The sequence below is a fragment of the Arctopsyche grandis genome, chromosome 6 (genome assembly GCF_051622035.1).
Source record: "Arctopsyche grandis isolate Sample6627 chromosome 6, ASM5162203v2, whole genome shotgun sequence".
In the NCBI taxonomy this organism is placed as follows: domain Eukaryota; kingdom Metazoa; phylum Arthropoda; class Insecta; order Trichoptera; family Hydropsychidae; genus Arctopsyche; species Arctopsyche grandis.
Window position 1 is genome coordinate 34,016,040 of NC_135360.1, and position 12,325 is coordinate 34,028,364.

Sequence of the window (12,325 nt, forward strand, 5' to 3'; positions counted from 1 at the left end):
CCTCGACTGTTCTAATCCCTGTCCAGTTTTATATGTTCCGGAGCCAGGAGATCTGTCTTCTATATGGGTCTACCTCACGGGCCGGAATGTGAAATGCCGGAAAACGCAAATATCGGAAGGCAAAGATCGAAAATCGAAAGATCTTAAATCGAAAGATCAAAAAAAAAAGGTGCATGGTAAACAGTACATACTCATTTAATTTGCGCGAGCAAGAGGAACAGGCTTTTCCTCCCGTATTAATGTGCGCGCGCAAAATACGGGAGGAAAAGCCTGTTCCTCTTGTTCCTGTTGTATCCTGCTCGCGCATATTAAGTGAGTATGTACCGTTTACCATGCACCCTTTTTTATGATCTTTCCACTTTTCCACAGATCTTTCAATTTTCGATCTTTGCCTTCCGATATTTGCGTTTTCCGGCATTTCACATTCCGTCCCGTCACGGAGACCGCTTCTATATACGCCTCTTCAACCCTCTTTTTTCCTTTTATGATTAGGTACAGTAGACCGTACTTTTCACCTGTAAGTACATGCCCCAGATATGGTACCTTTCGGACCTTGATATCAGTCAGCAACTGTCTATCTACTCTTGCTTTTCGGAGCACATTTTCATTGCTGACCATGACATCCGTAACATTCTACGATGCATCCACATTTTGAACGCCTCTAGCCGGTTCATAGTACTAATCCTTAGGATCCATAGCTCAACTCCACATAAAAGCACCGACCAAACATAGCACCTAACCATTCTTTGCCGAAGTTTCAAATCGATGAAAATTATTTCACTTATAGAAAATAAAATCTTTTAAGGTCTTATGGGGAATGAACGAATGAGACGACTGGCATGTTAATGCACGTGTTTATTATATGACAGCTGAAGGCAGAGTGAGTAGCGGCTCTCCGAACCCAGCCGAGTTGGTCCCCACTCGCAGGAAGGCAACCAAACTCGACCATGTCGTATAAGCGAGCCGCCACAGTCTGTTCATACCTAGTCGGCACGTACCGACTTCAGCAGGTATCCGGCCGTACGAAAAGTATTCTTTGCTACATTTTGTATGGGTATATTCATTTCAACCGTCACGTTTACGCCACGGCAGGCTTACAGCAGTACCCGACATTTCCTGTTCATACCTTACAGAAATATTTTAAAAAATTTTGTCCATCATCCACAAGTTTTTCTATTTTTTAACATGGGATGCACATCAAAACGCCTCCGTGCTTTTTTATTGCCTTCTTGAGCTTCTTCTTCCAACAAAAACGCGATTATACATAATTTTTCGTTCGATAAACGCCGAAACATTTTTGCTGACTTGTATTCTGACGCGTAGCTACGAATGCACGTGTATGCATTCATATTGTAAGTACTCGACAATACGACGTTAGCAATATTGCGCCATATCGTCATGGCCTGTAACGTATAAGTAAGCCGATTTTGCCTTGCACTCGGCCAAAGTGATGTAAGCGTGTCATGACTGCGACGTGTAGGTAGATATGAATAGAAATGTAGTAAAATGACATATTTGAAACGGAGTCGTGCAGTGCTGTTAAGTATGAACAGACCTTTAGACAGCGACAGTGACTAAAACTCATGCAGACCGATCTATTTTAAATGTTCTGGTTTTAAAATTGAAAATACGATCACCTTATCCAAGTGGTCAACAACGATAGTGTTGTGAGTGTCCGTGGGGCAAAAATTGTACAAAAAGATAATTGTAGAGTTACGTATTTGAAATGAAAGGCGACGGGTTCGTTTGCCGGCATATACGGCATACGCGCTTGTATATGTCACACGTTCGTATGCGTAGTGGTGAGAACATAGTAGAGTAGGACATACAATAGTAGTCGGTAGAGTAGATTCGTTCTAGTCTCGCATACTCCAGTCTTGAAACTCCAAACTCCGAACTCGGCTCTCTAGACGATGACGATGACAGACCCAAGACTTCTGACGGCTCGGAAACCGGACGCCACTCGCTCTCGACTCATCCACAAGGACGAGTGCGTCTTCTCTTTCGACTCGCCCGTAATAATATACTCCATTTATACAATACATCATACCCAGCATCATATATGTACATAACCTCCAAACTCGACTCGGTACATTCACCACTCGATCCGGTTCGCAATTGCGCTAAAATGCCGTGCACGTTTTGTAAACGTCATCTTCATTTTACAAATGTCATCCTCTAATGTCCTCTACACATTTGACAAGCCGGGTATGCCTGTTCATATTTTCGAACGTATGAAAAGAAATTACCCAAAATACAATGTCGCTGATCGTTCCTAGTTGTGGAGACGAATCCTGTGCAAACGACAAATACATATGAATATGCATAATTCATAAAATTCCTAAAATTTATGTGGCCTTATGTTGAAGGTATTAATGGACAACTTCAATGGCTCTTAACCGTTTGCCCGCGGCCGTCTTCTATGGAAGCTTTGCGCGACAAGTCTGTCGTTTGCGCGGCTGTCTTCCATAGAATTTCTGAACTTTGCACGGGATTTTGAGCCTTATATGCGCCTATTTCAACTGTTTTAAGGTTCAAAATTGGTTGAATATATTATTGAGAGTTGAATGATATCTATTCAATTTGCTTAAAATGAATATATACCAGTCAAAATTAGTTTTTTGTGGAACCATACTGAAACCTCGTTTATGTGACGTCACGTCTTCATACAATTGAGATGATACGTCTCAATTTTATGAAGAATGATTATTTGACAATTAAGCCAAAACTACGACATATATTATGTATTTTATTGTTAAAAATAATACTTTATGTGTTAATTAACATATCTGGTTACTTGAGTAAATATTAAAATCTGTATTTAAGGTCGAAAACTCGATTGCCAAATTCGCGAAAAAGGTTCCACGTACAGGGCTTGTTCGCTATATTTATTGCCGCGGGCAAAGAGTTAAATAGACTTAAATAAAATAAACATGTATATATTCACATGCACATATGTAAAATGGTTAATTCATAAAATCATCTCGAAATGTTTTGATATATAAAAATTGCACAATTCATAACAAATTTTGTTGGAAGAAATTTTTCACATTTTCATTTTATAGCTACGGATGTTATATTTCAATGTATGATTCAACATTTTAGGAAACCAGCACCGGATTGTACGTATCCTTGATCAGCTTCCTCGGTTTCGGTCGCAAACATGTGATGGACTATTTCAAACATACTGGAAATGCAGTGTTTCTTCACACGCAGAGAGAGAAGAAACCTGTAAGTATTACCGTACCTAACAGTAATAATAGTTTAAATATATGTATTACGTCGTAATGTGTCTAAATTTTTAGCTCCCGCTGCCGGAGGAAAGTTCAGATGGGCCGGAAAAAAAAATAACCCGTTTGGCGATCGGCCTGGAGGGAGGGTTTGCACCCGATTCGGCCAAACCCAAATTCGAATACATCGACCATCATTCTGTCGTATTGTTACCGGAATTCACATCAATTCCTTGGCCAAATTCTGACCTACCCGTTGAAGTTAGTGTTAATTTTTAAATTATTTTTTTCACATTACTTTTACATGTATAAATTAATCTTTGCATACTTTAAGGTGACGGAATCGGTCAAGGCTGTATTAGAAGCAGAGTCACCCTTAAAATTAGCCGCATTAGAAGCCTTAGCCGGCACCTGGGACGGCGAGATCAGACAAGTTTCAATGTTAGCCTTTTAAAACTCTTATTCACACCAAACTGTATAAAAAAATTCATATGTGACCAACCCATGACTTTATCTATGTATTTGAGGAATATAAGAAGGTCGCAAAACAAAATTTGATAATTAAACATACATACATGAGAGCATTTTCGATACAAATTGAGCGCAAATGTAGGGAAACTTACACAAGACAAAAGTTCTACTTCTGGTTGTCAGATTTTGTTCAAAATTTTTTCATTACTTAAAATCACTATAATTATTATACGCAGTAAATATAAAGAAAATAAAAATAATTTAAAAGGTCAAATAAAATAATGAAATATTGTTTAAAAAAAAAAATACTACTTCCGGTTTACGAATTCTGACCAAAACCTTATCAGCTCTAAGTTAGTACGTAGAGAATACAAATATAAATTTTCAGTTTGATACGTTCAAGGGTGTGGAAAGAATCGTGGTCCCAACATTTTTGACTTTTCTAAGAGATAAATATCCCACTTCCGTTTTATTAAATTTAGTGATTCTTTTTTTATTTTCATCATATTGATACAAGAATTAAACTCGAGTTTTTTTGTGAAGAACACACATGTTTAAGGGGTCGAAAGAAATAGCGGAAGAAAAATCGAACAAGAGTAAACTGCCACTTCCGGTTGACGGATGCTTATCAAATTTTATACATAACTTGGTATTAAGCTTAAACTTGTAGATATGAAATTTCAGTTCAATAAACCAAAAGGTTTCTGAGAAAAACAAAAAAAAACTCGATTCTCTAGTGTAAAAGTACTACATACTTCCCGTTCATGTAAAAATATTCAGGTATACAATTTATGATTTCTATTTCATGTTTTGATTCGGTTAGCATTTCGGGAGATAATTGAATTCAACATAAGTTTCAGTTCGATAAAACGAATGGTGTTCAAAAAATCCCCAAAATACACACACACACACACACACATTTTTTCTAGATCATGAAAACATAATCAGTGATCGATTCCGAGTTTGAATCAGTCAAAATCTCGAGTTCAAATTTTCGCATAATCACAAAACTTCATCTATTGTTACTACTTGCATAGATAAAGTAAAAAGTCTAGACTATTTATTATGTCCCTTATAATCATCAATATTTCACCGGTGTATACATTTTTTTGATATTTGCAGACATTCAGTTAACTTACAACAGCTCGAAAATGGTGTAAAAATACCACCGACAGGCTGGCAGTGTTGTAAGTGTGATCTCACTCAAAATCTGTGGCTCAATCTGACGGACGGATCAATCTTGTGCGGTAGAAAGTTCTTCGATGGCTCCGGTGGTAACAATCATGCCGTACGTACATCATCTTAGACAGTATATAGCAATCGGTGTTTCCGACAAAACCTTCTAATATATAATGTAGTTACGAAAACCAAGTACATAGCTGTAGCTATGTTTGTATGTTTAGGTCGAGCATTATATGAGTACAAGCTATCCCCTCGCCGTTAAATTGGGAACGATCTCAGCCGATGGCAAAGCGGACGTGTATTCGTACGCCGAGGATGATATGGTCGAAGACCCTCACTTGACTGAACATTTGAAGCATTTTGGAATTGATTTACAGCATATGCAAAAGGTAATATCGTTCGTTATAGTGTTTATATACATATAAGCTATTGTAAGTACATACAATAACATGTGTGTTTTTTTTAGACTGAGAAGTCAATGATTGAATTAGAATTAGAAATAAATCAGAACGCTGGAGAGTGGGGATTACTTCAAGAATCGTCTAGTCAACTTCAACCTGCACACGGTCCTGGCCTCACCGGGCTCGTTAATCTTGGAAATTCCTGCTATTTGAATAGCGTAATGCAGGTGAGATTCAAATTTAAACTCTTGACTTTAGTAATTGTACATGAGAACCACTGATTTTAACCCAGCCAAGGCTGGGTACTTTCGCTGTTTTATTACATATTATATATCTTACAGGTCATGTTTACCATTCCGAGTTTTGTAAACCATTATGTGAATAGAGCGCAACAAATATTCAGCACCTTTCCCGCTGACCCAGTAAGCGATTTTAACGTTCAAGCGTAAGTTTAGGCTTTTCATTACAAAATGGTTTAAATTTGAACATTTTTGATTGTTTTTTGCTTGTAAATATTATAAATACAGGGCTAAATTGGGGGTTGGACTTTTGTCCGGTGAATACTCCACGTTGGATGAAGAGGGAGGTCAAAATGGCGTGTCTCCTCAGATGTTCATGAACCTGATTGGAAAATTGCATCCGGAATTTGGCACAAAGAAGCAGCAAGACGCCCAAGAGTTTTATCTTTACCTTTTGGATATTGTAGAAGTGAGTGTTTGTCGTGTGTATTTTATGATAGTATGTATGTATGTAGATTTTCGATTCATGTGTGTGAATTTTCAGCGAAACTGCCGCGATGGAGTAAAACCTACCAACTGTTTGAAGTTCAGCGTCGAAGAGCGTATGCAGTGCAGCGAGTCTGGTGGAGTTTTGTACAATCATCACACCGAACAATGTCTGGAAATGAGTGTGCCGCTGATTTCCGCTGACAACCGTTTCGAAGTAGAAGCGTACGAGACGCAGAGGATGGAGGCCGAAAGAATGGGACAGAAGCTGTGCGTCTGCCGTCCAAATTTCAATTGTTGAACTGTATTAAAATAATTTGCAGCATTTTTCACTTTTAGGGATTCTTCGTTGCGGGTACGACCACACATTCCGTTCCAAGCGTGCCTCGACGCTTTCACTCAGGAAGGTCAAGTCAAACAATTCTTCAGTTCGGCGCTCAATAAAAAAGTCATAGCAAACAAGTAATGATGTCTTGTATGATTTTCTTAAATTTATCTCAAGGTTTGATAACTTTTTCAACTGTGATTTAATTTTTAAAGATCAACAAGACTCGCTACGTTCCCAGATTATTTGATGATTCAACTGAAAAAATTCACATTCGATGATAAATGGTCTCCAATCAAATTAGACGTCGAAGTAGAGGTACGCTTTTAATCCAAAAAGCCTGCTTTTAAAATCGTCATAGATCAGCTGTTGATTTACCATATGTATATTTTCCCTCTCACAATAAAAAAATGTACCATTTTAATTTGTGAATTTAAATGTAGATGCCTTGGGAAATGGATATAGAAGAATTGAAAGGAACGGGCTTCAAAGAAGGTGAAACATTATTACCGGATGTCACTACAGATATTCCGGCTCCTCAATATGACGAAACTGTCATGTCACAATTGGTGAGAAATATTCTATTTTGCATCACTTTTTTTGTTTTAATTACTATATATCATGAAGTGATAATATTTTTACTCTGCATATCAGATGGAAATGGGTTTCCCTTCGGAAGCTTGTAAAAGAGCGCTTTACTTTACGAAAAATAGCGGCATGCAACCGGCAACAGAATGGATAATGGAACACATCGCCGATGGAGACTTTTCCGATCCTTTTGTTCCACCTGGAACTAATAAACGTTAGAATTGCCCGTTTGTTCGTTCAATGAATGTCCGTGAACTGTTTTTATTGTGAATCTATGTTTTCAGGACCTACAGCGTTTAAGGCAAACGAAGACGGTGTCGCGATGATCATGTCGATGGGTTTCACTAAGCAACAAGCTGAAAAAGCTTTGGCTGCCACTAAGAACGATATCAACAGTGCTGCCGATTGGATAGTCAGCCACATGGACGATTTAGATTCGATGAATGTGGACGATGAAATAGCTCCAACTGTATCGGCGGAACCTGAATTAACAGATGGAAATACTAGTATGTTGTTTGGCTATTTTTAGGTGTAGTTTTTGACGTCGTCACTGTTTAATTGTGTCATTCTCTTTGCAGGGTATAAATTAGTAGCTTTCATTTCTCACATGGGATCGTCCGCCATGGTCGGACATTACGTGTGCCACATATTTTACGAGAACAAGTGGGTTATTTTCAACGACAACAAAGTCGCTTATTCTGAGAATCCGCCTACCAAATTGGGATATTTATATCTTTATAAAAGACTGGACAGTCCCAATTGATAAGTTAATGCAGTGTTATAACACAATTTTCAAATAAATATACTTAATTTTTTACATGTGTTTTTTTTTTTTTATAAAATACCAAACTAAAAAAATATTGATCATTATCCAAAATTCAATATTAACTTTTGTAAAAAGGTATAAGCGATACTTGCACAAGTTTTCGAAAGAAAAAATGAATTTTATCATGACTGCACCAAATCTTTTTTTGTATGATTTAAAAATAGTCATTTTTACGAGGCTTTTCTATGTTTCACTTCGTAAACGGTTGAGCTAAAATTCCTGCTTTCGATATACATAATCATTGCGAGGATAAGAAGAACGTAAGCAGATTTTTTAAATATCCTTAATATTTAAGATGCACCATCTAAATATAATATATACTTTTAAGTAAAAAAAAATGATTCATGTAGATTTCAATGTGGAGTATTTTAGCTACAAAAAGTATGTAAGTTTACATCCAAGAAGTATATTAATTCCTATTCTTTAGTTGGGGCTTCACCCCAAGCCCAGCATCGATGCTGGGTGAATACGCGATGCTGTAGCGAAACAACACAATTGTCTTTTGAGCGTGAAGTCATGCTATTAAAAAAGTATCTGCAAAAGCAGAGAAATGTAATTACTAGAGGTAGGATAGTCATAGTGCTATCCATTGTTCGGCAAACCTTTCACATTGCATTTACAACCTTTGAACAATACACGGCCCCCTCAGGCTCCGGTGACTAGTAATTACATTTCTCTGACCTGTAGGCAATTATCTATTAGACGTGCACAATTATGCATATCCAGAGACACGCCCAACAATTACCAAACAAGTGTTTTCCATAAAAAAAATGTTGAACAAAGGACGACTTTCGAACATGCCACGACAACTATGCACCAGATGTTTTCCTCGGTCAGCAGTTCCTATTCAACCACTAGTCGACCAGTCGACCCAGAAAGCTATGATTTATTTCCAATAAAGTATTTTTTTAAATAATGGCGTTAAGCGATTAATTATCCCACTTGAACACAAATAGCTTTTCATGGTCTGCAACGATATAAGTCCAAATATGTAGTTGCTAAAGGATAAACAAAATAATATTTCAAATGTACAAGTGTATGACTCTAATCATTTTTATTACTTTCGATATTTTTAAGTTGGACAGTGCTAAATTATATTGACTGTAGTAATTGTATTTACGAAGAAGCTAGTTGCCAGTTGTTATCTTTGGAGAAGTGAGCTGGCTGAACTCCAGAGGTTCACTCTGGTGTCTGGAGCTGGTGCGCATTGTGGCTTGATGTGTGCCGTGTGCAGATGTCTTTGTCTTCAGGTCAAGTGTCGTAGTTGCATAGTGACATCACTGCTGGATTTCGTTCGTTTTACGATCGAGCTCGTTTTACTCTTTCTTCTGGAATAGTCAAAGGGGACGTTGCCCTCGAGTAGCGAAGATAATTTCAGGAGATATTAGTTCTGCTGGATTGTGCTCTCGAGTAGCGAAGACAATTCCAGGCGGGACTAGTTCTGCATGTTTGTACAGGAGCGATGATGGTGCCATCGTAAGACTCGTAGGGATATAGCACATCGCGTATTATTCCTTATCGATGTCAATACACTCGCATATTCCTCCGTCACACAGATGTCCGAACCCCTCTGGAATGCACGTCTATTCAAGCGGAACATACTCAGAACAACCTTAGAAAAGGACAACTGCACACGATCACGTGTACAACTGAAACAGATGCAACTGGTGGATCAGAACTAGCGCCAGTGAACTTTGGGTGCTCGTCCATGGTTCACTCCGCGAAGTAGCTACATTACATATATACTTCGTCGTACATACAAATACAAATGTATTAATCGAGCAAATAAAGATCCTCTTACAAATAATCACAACATGTGTTTCGTTAGGCCGGGATACGTGCAACATACCTTCCCTGCTTTACAGACTTGTGTATTGTTGTGAAATATAATGAGATCACTGGCTTTGATTCGGAATAGTAAAAGTTGTGCTATATTTCTACAACACATTTGTGCGTTTGTCGGTCCAAGGCACGGGCAATAGCTCGTCTTGCGTTTCCTGGCAGAGAAATGTAATAATAATAAAAGGGCCCTTACGAATAAATAATTGTTGTCAATATTACGCGGTATGTCTCTATAAATACGCTACAACGCACGGAATACAATCGGATCAATTTACTTATAAAAATGTATCCCATATTGTTTATTGTGTGTTTTTGAATGCATTGTGCAATTTTTACCGATGCTTGCCTATCTCGCGAGTATATTATATAAACAAACAAAGAAGTTTTTATCGGACATACGTCGAGCACCAAGCATCAAATACGACTGATGCTAAAATTATTTAGGATTGTCTGTGGACAATTGTCACTTGATAAAAATATGACGCCTAAAGGTCTGAACGCACTATGCGTCAGTCGACTGATACGACACGACACGTCAGTACGCGACCAAATATTATTTGTATGAAAGTGTATACGGGGCTCCGGAATTCCGGAAAGATCTACCGTGAGTCGACCCATGTTGACGCAGACCGCAACGTGGGTAGGAAGTGTAGGCGGGGTAGGAAGTGTTGACCGTATCCCAGCCTAACGAAACACTGTTGTGCTTGTTTTAAGTTGTTTTATTGTTTGCCTAAATATTGTACAAGTGTATTAGAATATTTGAGGAAGTTTTCTCGAAGCGGCTATTGGCTGTTGACTTGGTGTCGTGATGGCTGCTGGATCTGCAATGTGTCGTTGCTCTGGATCCGGATGAGTTGCAAGCGTTCTTTCATTGTAGGGTAGTGTAGTGGTAGCTGGTCAGATGCTGGATGTCGACTGCTGTCGGGGTGGCTGCTGCCTGTTGACTGAAGTTGTCTGGGTTGGATCTCCTTTTATATTGTTTTTGGGGATCCACGTGGTTTGTTTACTGGCGATTGATTCTGAGAACCGCAGGTGGTGTTTACGTGTGCCAGTTATGCAAGGAATGTGGTTTCGTTGTTTGGGGTGGAATATTCTCGAATATGTGGCGTCGTTCCACTCGATTTAGTTTTTATCACTCTTTGTTCTAGTGAGTCTGGATGTTTGTTCAATGGGTTACAATGTAGTTGTTATTTGTGCACTTTAATGGATGCAGGTGTTCTTCGACTTCGCGTCGTTCTGCTTGATTTGTTGGGGTGGAAGTTTCTCGACTCGAGTTGACGTCAATGGTTGAGCGTGAGAAATGTATTCTCCGTCGCAATAGATGTTTCGATTGCGGTGACGAGATTCCTACAAGTATAACACGTGAGGGCGGATCTATTATATTATACATCAATGGGTTGAGGTATTCCCTTGTGTTTTATGTTTGATGCGTAGTTGCGTAGCTCCTTGGGATTTCCCGTGTACTCGTGATTGCATATCTGGAGCGAGTCGAATCACCTTTGCGGGTAAGCTGGACGAAGTATTTCGACCAAGGCGGACTTTCGTGTACGAGAAGAGGACGCGATGATGTCCTTTGTACAGATTAAGTTCGATGAGGGAAATAGGTGATATCATCGAGCTAGTTTCGTATGGTAAAATTCGTGCTATATCCCTACACATTGCTCTGTTTGCTGGCATTCTTCTTCTTGTTAATGCCCTGTCCGCATCCGGACGTTGGCGACCACCTCGTCGATTATTTGAATATATCCACATCGGTCTTCAGCGGCTCGGAACAGCTCTTCGGCGCTCATATCGGTCCACATGCGCATGTTTCGAAGCCAAGATAACTTTTTCCTGCCAATCCATTTTTTCCTTCTATTTTCCCCACGGTTATCAAACGGAGAAATTCGTATTTTGGACCCCGTATCATGTGTCCGAGGTACTCCATCTTTCTCCGCTTGATGACAGAAACAAGTTCCCTGCCTCTCCCCATCATGCCGAGGACAGTTTCGTTTGATATCTTTTCGGTCCACGGAATCTTCAGCATACGCCTATAGACTTGTAAGACAGGGAAGGTATGTTGACCGTATCCCGGTCTAATGAAACACGTGTTGTGTAGTTTGAAAGAGGATCGTTTATTTTTGTTCAATTGGTACAATGGTTATTGTATGTACGAAGAGGTTTCTTCGGAGATGTGATCTAGTTGAACTCTAGAGGCTCACTCTGCCGGTGAAGGTTGCTGCGTTGCTTTATAAACGTTTTGGGTTGAAGTGTGTCGTGTGCACATCTTTTGTTCTTGGTACTCGCGAGCGTGGTTTTATGGGTTCATACGCCTGGACGTAGTTCGTGGTTTTTATGGGTTCAGTGTGTTCTTCCTTTGTTTCCCAGATACGTGTATAGAAACACGTGTCGACCTTTTGACGAGGCGAGCGTGTGCCATGCGTTAATGACTTTCCTGGATATGTGTCGCAGTGACCTGATGAGATCATTTCAGTAGTACTATATGCCTACAGACTCACATCTCAAAAGCTTCAATGCGGCTGATTATCTTGGTTTCACTTGAGTCCACGTCTCACATCCGTGTAGTAATACTGTCCAGACGTAGCTCTTCGCGAATCTCAACCGCGTATGAAGATTGAGATGCTTGTTTGTAAGCGCCGCCTTCATTTTTACAAATGCTGTTCTAGCCATCTCGATGCGGATTCTTAGACCTTCATCTGGGTCCATCTCTTCATTCAGCCAGGTACCCAGGTATT

General features: G+C 39.3%; 1 protein-coding gene across 2 annotated transcripts; it reads left to right on the forward strand.

Moving 5' to 3' along the window:
* Nucleotides 1-1,444: 1,444 nt before the first annotated feature.
* Usp5 (ubiquitin specific protease 5) lies at nucleotides 1,445-7,745 on the forward strand. Of its 2 annotated transcripts, none has more exons than XM_077432295.1 (16): nucleotides 1,445-2,015; nucleotides 3,106-3,231; nucleotides 3,306-3,491; nucleotides 3,565-3,671; nucleotides 4,824-4,989; nucleotides 5,105-5,272; nucleotides 5,350-5,511; nucleotides 5,626-5,729; nucleotides 5,812-5,992; nucleotides 6,068-6,279; nucleotides 6,349-6,471; nucleotides 6,550-6,652; nucleotides 6,778-6,903; nucleotides 6,989-7,136; nucleotides 7,207-7,428; nucleotides 7,501-7,745. In XM_077432295.1, the coding sequence occupies exons 1-16, from the start codon at nucleotides 1,914-1,916 to the stop codon at nucleotides 7,683-7,685; spliced, it is 2,421 nt and encodes an 806-aa protein (XP_077288421.1). In that variant the 5' UTR covers nucleotides 1,445-1,913; the 3' UTR covers nucleotides 7,686-7,745. The 2 variants fall into 2 exon arrangements, with proteins under 2 accessions (XP_077288421.1, XP_077288422.1); XM_077432296.1 differs by having other exon boundaries at nucleotides 1,570-2,015; nucleotides 7,216-7,428; nucleotides 7,501-7,740.
* The last annotated feature ends 4,580 nt before the right edge of the window (nucleotides 7,746-12,325 follow it).